Source organism: Engystomops pustulosus, chromosome 3 (assembly GCF_040894005.1).
Source record: "Engystomops pustulosus chromosome 3, aEngPut4.maternal, whole genome shotgun sequence".
Lineage (NCBI taxonomy): Eukaryota > Metazoa > Chordata > Amphibia > Anura > Leptodactylidae > Engystomops > Engystomops pustulosus.
In genome coordinates, this window is record NC_092413.1 from 62,974,011 (window position 1) to 62,988,265 (window position 14,255).

Here is a 14,255-nt window from a genome sequence, read left to right on the forward strand (position 1 = left end):
AGGGAAAACATACAGGTGCCATTGGTATCATTACTGTATATAACACACCAAAAAAATTACACCTACAAATCAACATATGAAATATTAATTTCACACACACAAAAAAGCATTCACCCAAAAAGGATGTTTACACCTTAATATGGTCCCTGTATTCAGCCAAACGACTTTATGTTGCTCATTACCAAAAAGAATAAAAAGTTCCTTTTTTCGACCTTGGAACCATGCTGGCAATCACAAAAGACATAATTGGGAAGAAGATTATATTCTACATAAACCTACCATTTGACTTGATGCATTATGAATCAAACATACCTTGAGACTGCTGTAGCTACACGGATGCAGAATCATATCTTGGTTAATCCCTGTGCTGAGTGGATTTGCTGATAAAACAATTATAAAATTCTAATAATGAATCAGTGCTTCTGTGGCTGGCTCCTAGCACATTAGTTATTCACTGTTTCACAGGATCATGCAATCCCTGTGTTGCTCCTGAAGCCAGAATAATGAATTGCTGCACCATCCCCCAGCTGATGTGTATGAGTGATCCAGCTCAGGTTGATTAGGAATGTCTTGATTAACCTCCATTTGTAATTACAAGCTCTGTGTGTAATGTGTTTACGTCAGCCAGCCTGAATGTTATAATTGTTTTTTCAGCAAAACCACTCCGCTCAGGAATTAAACAAGATATGATCCTGCATCAGTGTAGCTACAGAATTCTCAAGGTATGTTTGGTTCATAATGCATCAAATCAAATGATAGGTTTCCTTTAATGGGGTTAACGGTGAAGACAGGTTCCCTCTAATGAGACCAACCTTATGAAAGTCCCTCTATATAGCTGCAGCAACATTAAACCTAAAACAATTACTGATAACAACTGATAATCTGCTCCTACCAGAAAAAGTTGAAAACAGTTTTAAACATTTCTAATAAGCACAGAGTATTTACCAGTAAATTGTTTTTCCAACTTTTCCTGAAGAGCAGCTTGTATCTTGTAGCAGAGCTGATTTGTGGCTTCATATTTCTTCACTAGAGTGGTCACTGCTGTCCCAATCCCCTCAAGCTCTGTGGACCGAAACTGACGGCAGAGTGTGTTGAGGTTCTCTTGTGTGGTAGCGATACTGGATTGCTGAGTTTGGAGTTCTTTCTGGATTTGCTGCATTGGAATATAAAAGTAAATTTTTTTATTGCAACACATTTACAATTTACAGATTTAAGTCTTTTTCTGCAATATTCTAGTTTTGACTGTATGATTACATTAGATTGTATGAGAACAAAGGGCTGACACCAGCACCGAGCATGCTTGGGCAAATGCCTGAGCCCACATGAGGCTGTACATAAGGAATCCTTTGGAGTGAGGGGGGCTGTATCATTTGAATCCATGGGGTATGAGGGGGGCTTATATAAAATAACCATGAAGGGGCTATATATATAAAATAACCATGAGGGGCTGTTTGGCATGATAAACTAGGGAATATTTTAGGGAACAGGAGACTATTTTAGTTTCTGGATTTGTAATGATGTTGCTTGAGTTCACAGCAAAGGGGCCCGCTGAGGCTCTGTTGCCCAGGGACCTACTGAGAACACGCCACAATAATCCTCAGATTCCTAATATGATGTTTGTAGAATTTCTTCCAATAAAACAGCAGGGAAATATTTTCTGCAATTTCCATGTTTTTCTTGTATTTTTAAGATCTAAATTCTCTGACCTTAAAATTTATAATATCTATAAACAAGTAGCAGCAGCAGTTCTGTGTACAATTCCTGTCCGTGATAATGTGGTGTTTTTAAAGGAAACTAAAATGTAAAACCGATGTAACATGCACACACAAATGGAGGTGGACAGAAATACAAACAATGCACTTTTAAATATCGGCAACAAATCCTAACAATTGAAACTTTGAGAGCTGCTGTATATTGACTCTAAGTTTCTTTGGTATTAAAATGCAGATCTGTAAGAAAGAAGTTCTGTCAACGAGTTTGTGCAACCATCAGTGGATATCGGTGTACACTTCCACAAGCCAGTACAAATGCACAGTTAGAATTATTCTTATTACCTGGGTTCTGTATGGAAGAACTCTGTCATGATCAATTGCTTCTTCTTTTTTTATATATTGTGAGCATTCATATATATTTACCGTATATACTCAAGTATAAGCCGACTCGAGTATATAAGCCGAGACCCCTAATTTTACCACCAAAAACTGCCCTGTAGTATACAACCAGCCCCATGTAGTATACAGCCAGCCCGCCCGCAGTTTGCCCAGCACATAAAAAAACTAGCATACTCATCCTCCGACGCCCGTTGCTCCACGCGGCTCCTCTTCTATCTTCTCTATGCTGTAGTCCATGCGATCTGCCGGCTACTACAGCAAAGAGAAGATAGAAGAGGAGCCGCCGGGAGCCTCGTGGAGCATCGGGGCATCGGAGAGTGAGTATGTAAGTTTTTTTTTTTTTTTATTGAATCGCGTATAAGCCAAAAGGTGAGGTTTTTCAGTGCATTTTTTGTGCTGAAAAACTCAGCTTATACACGAGTATTCACAGTATTACCTTCAGTTTCTCCATATCTTCAGGGTCCTGACTATTTTCATATTTCATAACAGATTCTTCCACTTTCTTCAACCAATCTGTCATCTGGTCAATGAAGGTTTCCAACTGCATTTTTTGAATATTAAAGTCGTCTAATGTTCCCTTGGCCACTTGAGAGACTTCTTTAGCATGTTCCAATTTCTGCTTCAAATCTGTTGCCATGAACTATATTATAAGAACATAAATGACAACAGTTCTGTAAATTGGGTTTTCCCGCTTATAACATTTATGGCATTTAAACGTTATCCACCACAGGGCATTTAAACGTTATCCACCACAGGATCGCTAAGTATCCTGAGATTTGGGGCACAAATATGCCCTCTGTTGTAGTGTATTTTTTCTACCACTGACATGTTATGACTGTGAGACTTTTGTTACTAGATAAGCAAGATGCATGCATACAATATTGGAACATATTTGAAATATAGCATAATACAAAACAGATTGAATTATAATAAGCAAAACATAATGTATAAAGACCACAGAAAAAATTTGGTTGTAACCAATTATAGCTCAGCATTGCACTACATATTGTTGAACAAGCGTCCAAAGAGGCAGCAAAATTAATATCCATCGTGAACCACTGTATTAAATTTGGAGAATTCAGTCTTTCTAAACTGATAAAATTTAAGACTGTATCAATACATTTTCTGCAAATTTAAGACAGTAAAACGTATTGGCAGTCCTAATGCATATCAGATGAGCTGCTGAATGATGATGACTATTAGTGTGGAGTCTTCTAATTCTACGGATAGATTTTTACTAATACATTTACTGAAGGTAATTCTTTGAGGACAAAGAGGGGCTAAAATAAAACATTAGACAAGTCTTTAGCACCAGTGAATTTACTACATGCAGTGTTTATAAACAAAGGCAGACACTCACAGATATAACAGTTGGGTAGATGAATATGTAGAAAGCTGAAGCCCATCTGGTATTTCAATAGATGCAAAGTCTGATGGCTTACCACTGTCATGAATCAAGAACATCATCCCTGCACCATAAACTATAGTGTATCCACCTGGTAATGCCTCAATGTAAGCAATGCAAATATTGAAGAATACAAAACTATATCTGCTTTGTCACCATCTTAACAGCTAAACACCATATACACAGAGCATGTGTTCTACAAAGCATTTTTCCAACATAAAGTCATTTTTCAGTACAGGACTGTTGCAATTGTGTCTTGTAGCTATTTTTATGTCTGGATCTTCCAGGCAGCTTATTAACTTACTTTTTTACTTCCTAAATCTATATTTTAATAAAATCAGAAATATGATATGTAATAGCTACCTGTAACTCTGCAGGGGGCTCCTGGCTCCTGGTCAGCTCTTTCAATTCATTAATTTTGGAGTAAAACTCTTCCAGCTTCTGCCCTTTATATGTTACCTCACTCTGAATTATCCCAGGAGAGAAAATGGCGAACAAAGAATTAAAATAAGTTAAACAGTTTTCCAGAAATGTCTTGATTCAAGGCCAAGCCACGTTCCCAAGCTAGGAGGAGTGAGTAAATGAATAAGAATTTTTCCAGCAGAGACTATTACATTTTGAGACTTATGTAAAAAAGAAAACAGACCATTAAGAAATACAACTGTTACTAATATAGCAGTAGGAATAGAGAACGTATATTTCATTTAAAGAGCATCTACCATAAATTTGACTAATGGTAATGGTATGCACTAATCGGAACAGTTTTTAGCTGATAAAGAAACAGCATATTTGCTGCTAAAACAACTTTTAAAAATATGTAAATGAGCTGCAGCCTCGCTGACATCGTCTGAGCTCATCTAGGCATGGCCGGATTAGTGCACAAAGAACCGAGCAGTTAATGCTGGACATCTACTAACATGTCCTTTAATAGAGGGCTAAACCTTTCACTCATCTACTATCTGTTAAACAGCATCGGAAGGAAGTTTTTTTTGACTGTCTTAAAGGAAATCTGCCATTTTCTTTTATGCATTATGAACTAAACCTACCTTGGGAATACTGTAGCTCCACTGATGCAGAAACATTTCTTTTTTAGTCTCTGAACAGAAATGTTTTGCAGAAAAAAATTATAATTATAAAATTATGATAATGAGGCTCTGACGCTCCTGTGGCTGACCGGGCACTGTCCTTTTACCCCAATTATGCACTGCTTTAGCCTTGTCCTGCCCAGCATAAGCTTAGAAACCTGTATTCACTGTATTGTCCCTAACAGGCAGAGATAATCAACCCTGCACCATCCCCCAGCTGCTGTGTATAAGTCATCCAGCTCAGGTTGATTAGTATTGCCTGGGCAGTGCAGGCAGTTCCGTGTAAGTGGAAGAAATGTATTTATGTACGGCAGTCAGCCTGCATCCAGCTTTCCCAAATTCCTGAATGACATTGCAGCATACTGATCTGCAGGATACTGGAAAAGCTGGATCTTGAGAAGGCTCTTGGGAAGGCTTATGGAGGGTGGGATAAGGCAACCTTATGCATGGTGGATGAGTGCATGATTAGGTTAAAGATAATTAGGCATTATCATAATTTTATAATTGTTTTTTCAGCAAAACCACTCGGTTCAGGGATTAAACAAGATATGTTCCTGTATCAGTGTAGCTACAGCATTCTCAATGTTTCAGTTTGGTTCACAATGCATAAAAACAAGAGCGAATGGTATGTTACATCTATCAGAGTGGCCAGGTCTGCTTGATAAATTTGGCATATGATATGTTCATTTGTGTTTTTATTTTTTGGTAAAGAGTTTTTGTTAAAAAATCACACATTTTCCTGCAATTGATTCCTAGGTATTTCATATGCCAAGAGGGGTTGGAGCGAATTTCTACCAATATGTGCTACTTTTTGAAAAGTCACACTTCATAAACCTGTCTACCAGATCTTGATTCATTTCATAAATCAGTGATAAGTGAAGTAGATTGGCAAATGTTGCAAAAGTTGTATTGTTTCTGAGACAGTATGTATGCCACAAAACTACCGCAAATACATTGTATCTCATATCTGCATTCCTGGTTCATTTCCATTTTCATTTAAAGGACATCTACCATCAGGATCAATGGTTGTAAACCAAGAACACTGACATTTTGGTGTGTGCCCCTATGTTAGTTTAGCTTCTTATACCTTAATTTTTGAAGCCTTGTTTTTGTTAAAATAATGTAAATGATCCAGAGGGGCTCAATAAATGTTAATGAAGCCTGGAGCCCCTCAGGCTCATTTGGATATTTTTTAAGATGGCAGAGCCTGCCATGTTTCATGTAGGTGTTCTTGGTTTACGATCCTAGATCCTGAAGATGTGCTTTAATATTTATGATATCATTTTCATCCACAATTTATAACACACCTGAAATTCTTCAAGACAAGCCTTCATTTGTTGACTGCTGTTTAAGTTGGTAATATTCTCACTCATCTGGGAAATGGAACTGCTGGACCATCCGTCAATTTCATCATTAATGCTCAAAACATCTTCCCAAACGGACAAGCTCACACTTAGCCTTTCCAGGTTTTCATCTATTCTCTCCAGCACCTGGCAAAGCCATTGTCACATCACAAGTTAGATCGAAGCACTGAATTCTGTGTACAGGCTATTAGTGGTAATAGTAATTAGTATGGTAAGGCAGTTACACCAACCTATTTACCAAACTCATCTTAGGAAACTGGCTTTTATACAAATAAACTACCAGAATCCTTAGGCAGGGTATCATCTATTCTTTCTAACTTAAAAGCTGAAGAGGGTCAAATTATGCATAACATGAGTCACTTTTAGCAGCTGGAGAGGAGGCATCTTAAAGACATGCATAAAGACATGTTAAGGAATGCAAGGTGCGAATAAAAGATCTAATTCCTGAATATGTATTTTACCCCTTAACGACCTGGCCTTTTTTTGTTTTTCATTTCCATTTTTCACTCCCTACCTTCAAAAATCTATAACTTTTTTTATTTTTTACATGTAAAAGAGCTTTGTGATGGCTTGTTTTCTGCACACATTGCACTTCATAGTGATGGTATTTAATATTCCATGCCGTGTACTGGGAAGAGGGGAAAAAATTCCAAATGCATTTGCGCCGGTTACTTGTGGATTCTCTGTGCACCCGAAATTACATGTCTACTTTATTTTTTGGGTCGATGCAATCACGGGGATAAAAGATTTTTATAGGTTATATAATGTTTTCATACATTTCCAAAAATTAAAACCTCCTGTACACATTTTTTTTTATTTTGCCATCTTCTGACATTAATAACTTTTTCCTACTTTGTTGTACTGAGCTGTGGGTGGTGTCATTTTTTGCGGCTTCTGATGAAGTTTTCAATGCTATCATTTTTGGAACTGTAGAACCGTTTGATCACCTTTTATTGAATTTTTTAATATCTTTCAAAATGGCAAAAAAGTGCCATTTTTTACTTTCGGCGCTATTTTCCGGTACGGGGGTAAACGCAGTGAAAAAACATGATTATATTTTGATAGATCTAGCATTTTCGGACATGGCAATACCTAATGTGTTTATGATTTTTTACTGTTTATTTATATGACTTCTAGGGAAAGGGGGGTGATTTGAAGTTTTATACTTTTTTATTTTCATTTTTTTAACTTTATTTATTACTATTTTTCAGACCCCCTAGGGTACTTTAACCCTAGGTTGTCTGATTGATCATACCATATACCATAACTTATATTTTCCCACTGTTTTCTGTTATGGAGGTTATCCACTGGAATACGTTTTTATACCCAACATATTTATGATTTTTATGATTTATTTATATTTATCAGTTCTAGGCAAAGATTTGAACTATTTTTAGACCCCCTAGGTTACTTTAACCCTAGGTTTTCTGACCCTAGCATATACTGCTATACGCCAGTGCCACTGGCACATTTAAACATATTTTCAAAAATGAAAAAATTGCGTTTTATACATTTGGGTGCTATTTTCCGTTACAGGGTTAAACACCAGAAATAACTGTTATTATATTTTGATAGATCAGGCATTTTGGGATGTGGTGCCTAACATGTCTATGATTTTACAATTTATTTTATGATCAGTTCTAGGGAAACTGGTGTGATTTGAATTTTAACTTTTTTATTCATTTATTTAACGGTTCAAAATTTTTAAAAATATTTTTCAGACCTCCTAGTGTACCCTAGGTTGTCTGATTAATCTGACTAATTTTACTGAACATGTATTATAATACACCACCGGCACATTGTAATGAATGATCAGAAACTATACAGCTTTAGGTCTAACAAAGAAGGGGAGCAGCGATCTGAGCGAAGATGACCAGAGATGATCGAAGGGTTAACACCAACAATCGGTGCTAGCACCAATCGCAGGTGTTGCCCGTGGGTGTTTGATGAAAACACTTACCTTGAATGGTGAGGGCTTGGCTCGTGATCCCTCTTCATACACCCGCAGCCGATATGTGACGTACTAATACGTCACATGATAGTAAGGGGTTAAAAACCAGAATTTTGAGTGTGATACGATACCCAGAAAAGTATCACGATACTTGATAGCAATTTGATACTTTCAAGAAAAGATCTGAATGTTTAGGGTGCGGTCACATGGGGCATTTAAATTGCATTTAGAAATGCAATACAAAAGTCTGTGGACGGGGCTCAGCCTAATTGCATATGCATTTCCACTGAAACACATGCGATCAATAATGGTCAACCAGTGATTTGCCAGGGGAAGCTTTAGTGCTTTATGGCAGTGTAGTATATATATTGAAAAGGTTATTCTGGCAATATTAATATAAAATAGTATTCTAAATAGTATACAGGCGGTCCCCTACTTAAGGACACCCGACTTACAGACAACCCATAGTTACAGACGGACCCCTCTGCCCACTGTGACCTCTGGTGAAGCTCTCTGGATGCTTTAAAATAGTCCCAGATTGCAATAATCAGCTTAAAATTGTCTGCAATGAAGCTTTATTGATAATTCTTGGTCCTATTACAGCAAAAAAATGTGAAACTCCAATTGTCACTGGGGCAAAAAAAAAAAATTGTCGGGAACTACAATGATAAAATATACAGTTTCGACTTACATACAAATTCAACTTAAGAACAAACCTACAGTCCCTATCTTGTATGTAACCCGGGGACTGCCTGTAATTTAGTGCTCATTTAGACAGTCGTTTTTTATGTCCGTTCGCTATCCTTTTTTGCAGGTGGCAAACAGACCCATTGTTTCAATGTCACATGTCCGTTTTTTTCACGGATGTGCACACAGTGAGAAAAAAAATTGCAGTATGCATTATTTTGTCTCGCATGCGGACCACATACATCCATAGTCAATGGATCAGCAAAAAAAAATGGACGGCACATGCATGACATCAATATGCTGACTATTTTTTCTCAAATGTTACTAGGAAACCAACCAGGCAGGGCAAGAAGCAGATTAGAAACCCATCAGTGTTTTTGCATATGTGAAAAAAACGGATGGCATACAGACGTAAAAAAAAAAAAAAACAGATACAAACACAGGCATCACTTCCACTTCCACACATTTTGCAGATGCCCAGCAGACACGCCCGTCTGAATGAGCCCTTATTTTTGTGTCTTATACATTTTTATTAATGTCATTTTACTGTATTATATGCTTATATTAAAAATAATAATAACAATAATGTAATGATATAAAGAGAGATCTCTGAGATGTATCTCTATATACCAGTGCATTAACCCTGTGTCACAATGAAGCTCTTAAGTTACAGAAAATCCTCCAATTGGCGGCCAGTAAGCCCATAGTCTAGTGCAGTGGTGGCGATGGGCACCCGGGCCAGCACAGCAGCACACCAGACAGGACTCAAAGAATCTTCCTGCAGTTCCAAGCAACTTAAAAGATGCTGCTTTCAGTCATATTTTAAAGTGATACTTACTTCGCTACTTGGGAATGTAGGAAGAGGGAGAAGGGATGAATTATCTTTGGAGGACCTCCTGCTGGCCCCACAATTCTTTGTGTACAGAGGGACCCTGGAAAGAAGCTAAAATTATGCAAATTTTCAAGCTTTTTCTCAGGAGGCCAATATGATGGAACGTTGTTGAGGCATAGGAAGCAATAAGTTACTGCTTTCATTTTTGGATGGCACCTCACGATAAATAAGGGGGTTTGGGTTGCAGTTTGGGCACTCGGCCGCTAAAAGGTTTGCCATCACTGGTCTAGTGGATAGTCTTGTATCTCTATAGCAGGTGGAGTGTGGAGGTTGTAGGTTTAAATCCCTGGCTGGGCTACAAATCATTTAATTGCACAATTTAGAGACTTGTGTCTGGGGAAGCCCTGGGAGATGTAGAGACCACCATGGACAGATGGTGATATTTCCCTGATGACTGGTCCCTGCACTGCTACTAACCCGACATCTCTCAAAAGGATAGTCTGCTCTATAGGAATCCTCTGTTGGCAGACACAAGGAGCCTATACAACAGTAGAAGTCTTTCAGTACCTGCAAGCAACACAAACCTGGTATTGGTATCACACAAGTTTTTTGGGTGCGTTGTGCAACCCCAATATCCACTCAAGAATAAACATAGAACAGGCTACCAAAGAGAAGTTCCAAGCTATTGAACGAGTTATGCACTAGGGCAGGGGTCAGGAACCTTTTTGGCAGAGAGAGCCATAAGCGCCACATATGCCCTTTCCTGTTTTTTCATGTCCATTTTTCACTCCCCACCTTCAAAAATCTATAACTTTTTTATTTTTACACGTAAAGAGCTGTGTGATGGCTTGTTTTCTGCGTAACAAATTGCACTTCATAATGATGGTATTAAATATTCCATGCCATGTACTCGGAAGCGGGAAAAAAATTCCAAATGCAATGAAAATGGTGAAAAAACGCATTTGCGCCATTTTCTTGTGGGCTTGGATATTACGTCTTTCACTGAGCGCCCCAAATGACATGTCTACTTTATTCTTTGGGTCGGTACAATTAAGGGGATAACAAATTTGTATAGGTTTTATAATGTTTTCATACATTTACAAAAATTAAAACCTCCTGTACAAAAATAATTTTTTTGATTTTGCCAACTTCTGGCGCTAATAACTTTTTAATACTTTGGTGTACGGAGCTGTGGGTGGTTTCATTTTTTGCGAAATTTGATAATATTTTCAATGATATAATTTTTAGGACTGTACGACTTTTTGATCACTTTTTATAGATTTTTTTAGATTTTTCAAAATGGCAAAAAAGTGCCATTTTCGACTTTGGGCGCTATTTTCCGTTACGGGGTTAAACGCATTGAAAAACCGTTATCATATTTTGATAGATCGGGCATTTTCGGACGCGTTGATACCTGATGTGTTTATGATTTTTACTGTTTATTTATATTTATGTCAGTTCTAGGGAAAGGGGGGTGATTTGAAATTTTAGGTTTTTTTATTATAATTTTTTTTTTTTAAACTTTTTTTAATTTTTATTTATACTATTTTTCAGACTCCCTAGGGTACTTTAACCCTAGGTTGTCTGATCGATCCTATCATATACTGCCATACTACAGTATGGCAGTATATGGGGATTTTCTTCCTCATTCATTACATGAAGGGGTTAAAACGAAATAGCCTCGGGTCTTCGGAAGACCCGAGGCTACCATGGAGACGGATCGCCGCCCCCGATGACGTCACGGGGAGCGGCGATCCCAGGTAAGATGTCGGCTATCTGTTTGAGGTTGCCGGCAGCTTTGCCGGCAGCCCACGCTGTGAAAACACCCGCGATCGGTGCTAGCACCAATCGCGGGTGTTACCGGTAAGCCTTTGCTGCAATATGCAGCAAAGACTTACCGGCTATGGAGAGGGCTCAGCCCGTGAGCCCTTTCCATGCAGCGCGACGCGACCGCCGCCGTGAATACACGGCGGGCGGTCGCGAACCGGTTAAAATATGATTCTGCGAGAGCCGTACAATATGTTTAAAGGGACACTGACAAAACAATGGCTCCAGCAGTCATTAGTACAGCAAGGAGTGTTCCTACCCTATGTACTAAGCCACAACTGGACTGAAACAATGGTAATTCCCAGTAAAATAAAAAATAGATAATTTACATTTGAGCTTGTCCCTATACAGACGCCAACCGCTGCAGAACATCCCCATACAGACAAGAACCGCTGCAGAACATCCCCATACATGAGCCAACCGCTGCAGAACATCCCCATACATGAGCCAACCGCTGCAGAGCATCCCCATACAGACGTCAACCGCTGCAGAACATTCCCATACAGACGCCAACCGCTGCAGACCATCCCCATACAGACGCCAACCGCTGCAGACCATCCCCATACAGACGCCAACCGCTGCAGAACATCCCCATACAGACGCCAACCGCTGCAGAACATCCCCATACAGACGCCAACCGCTGCAGAACATCCCCATACAGACGCCAACCGCTGCAGAACATCCCCATACAGACGCCAACCGCTGCAGAACATCCCCATACAGACACGAACCGCTGCAGAACATCCCCATACAGACACGAACTGCTGCAGAACATTCCCATACAGACACGAACCGCTGCAGAACATCCCCATACAGACGGCAACCGCTGCATAACATCCCCATACAGACGGCAACCGCTGCAGAATATCCCCATACAGACGGCAACCGCTGCAGAACATCCCCATACAGACGCCAACCGCTGCAGAACATCCCCATACAGACGGCAACCGCAGCAGAACATCCTCATACAGGCGGCAACCGCTGCAGAACATCCCCATACAGGCGGCAACCGCTGCAGAACATCTCCATACAGGCAAGAACCGCTGCAGAACATCCCCATACAGACGGCAACCACTGCAGAACATCCCCATACATGACAACCGCTGCAGGACATCCACATACATGACAACCGCTGCAGAACATCCACATACATGACAACCGCTGCAGAACATCCCCATACAGACGCCAACCACTGCAGAACATTCATATACACATGCCAACCTCTGCAGAACATCCCCATACAGGAGCCAACCGCTGCAGAACATCCCTATACATGAGCCAACCGCTGCAGAACATCCCTATACATGAGCCAACCGCTGCAGAACATCCCTATACATGAGCCAACCGCTGCAGAACATCCCCATAAAGACGCCAACCACTGCAGAACATCCCTATACAGACGCCAACATGTGTCTAAGCTTCTGCAGAACCTCACATTAATGTAGAAATGCAGTGGTGGAGGAAGATATGAGGGGATGATGCAGAGGGGGTCTGTAAGGGACACTTAGCTGCTCCTGCACACAGGACACTAAGGGGTTAGTGCAGAGTGAGAGGAGACACTGGGGGGAGGGAGCACTTATCTCTGGCTGATTCCAGGCTGCTGACTGCTTCTCCTCAGGTGCTGGATGTCTCCTCAGTATGCAGCTCTCTGGTCTCCTCTGTCTGAATCTCCCGCGCTGCTACATCCAGCGCTGGGATTGGCTGCAGGCAGACAGTCTCCTCCCCCTGAATTAACCCCGCGGACCCTGCGCTGCTCTGCCGATTACATCCAGGGGCATAACTACAGCCGGGGGCACAACAGGGGCCCCGGACATACGACCAAATATGGGCCCCTGGTCTTGGCAGGCATTTTAGCAGTTGCTGCGGCTGTAGTTATGCCCCAGGATAGGAGCCCCGGCTATGAGCCAGATGCGGCCATCAAAAGAGCCACATCTGGCTCACGAGCCATAGGTTCCCGACACCTGCACTAGGGGGAACTATAGTATTGAGAGAAAGTATTCATGGGCAAACACTTACAGTTTCCCATTTTGCCATATCAGTGGGGCACACTTTTTGTCACTAGGTAACACTTTGAAGTGAAATTGTTACTTCTAGTTAATAATTTTTTTTACAGTAACCAGAAGGACACTACTTCACTCAAACACTTTTGACTTTAATTTTTTTTTTATACACCAATAGCGTAAAATGGACATTATTAGTAAACCCTTTCCTGCTTGAAACTATATTCATCTAAGTTTATGCCCATTAATACTTTATCTCAATACCATAGTGCCCCTAGTGGATAAGTTTTGCAATAGTTAGGAACTTCTCTTTGGTAGCCTGTTTTATGGATATTCTATGTCCACGTTTTTTAATCACCCTATGTCACCCCTGTCCATTGCCATAAATGAATGGGTCTGATTAGCAGCATAGGACCCATCTATGGTGCTCCCAGTGTTGACGCATTGAATCAACCCCCCCCTCGAGGTCTATGGCACATGGTCATGGTGCGGTGAGCACACAGAGCTTACTGTTACTAGTTCTATGTTTACAGCTGATTGGTGTAGCCTCAAGGGTCATCGGCTTTCCTGTGACACAGTATATATAAATGCAACTTACATCAAGCCACTGATCCATGTAGTAGTCCATATCTCTTTTCACTGGCCTGGCATCACAGCCGTGGATTCGCTTTAGCTCCACTAACAAATGTTTGCCTTTGTTGGTGAACTCATCCAGTTCTTTCTGGTTTTCATTTAATTCATTCTTGGCTGATTCATGCTTAAAAAGACATGCAGGTTTAATGAATTAGCTAAATAAAAAGGCAGCATTTAGCAGAAATTAAGCTTTTTCACCTCTCATAGGTGGTGAACTTTCCTAATATAGGTAGTTTGTCTATTTTAAGAATATGAAAGTTCTAATCTTGGCAAATTGGAATTGGAAAGGAATATGATTAGATAGTAAGTATCATAGTGGATTCATACCTAAGGCCTCATTCACACATGGTGCTTAAATTG

At 40.1% G+C, this 14,255-nt stretch overlaps 1 protein-coding gene across 16 annotated transcripts in view; it reads right to left on the bottom strand.

The window, feature by feature from the left end:
* The window catches only part of SYNE1 (spectrin repeat containing nuclear envelope protein 1), a 476,843-nt gene that overhangs the window by 261,471 nt on the left and 201,117 nt on the right, over window positions 1-14,255 (bottom strand). For all 16 annotated transcript variants that reach the window (XM_072140948.1, XM_072140950.1, XM_072140965.1 and 13 more), the window contains 5 exons: window positions 13,861-14,019; window positions 5,909-6,091; window positions 3,880-3,981; window positions 2,548-2,751; window positions 946-1,153 (listed from right to left, as the gene is read on the bottom strand). In XM_072140948.1, the coding sequence (XP_071997049.1) occupies window positions 946-1,153; window positions 2,548-2,751; window positions 3,880-3,981; window positions 5,909-6,091; window positions 13,861-14,019 (856 nt within the window). The remainder of the gene's footprint in view (window positions 1-945; window positions 1,154-2,547; window positions 2,752-3,879; window positions 3,982-5,908; window positions 6,092-13,860; window positions 14,020-14,255) is intronic.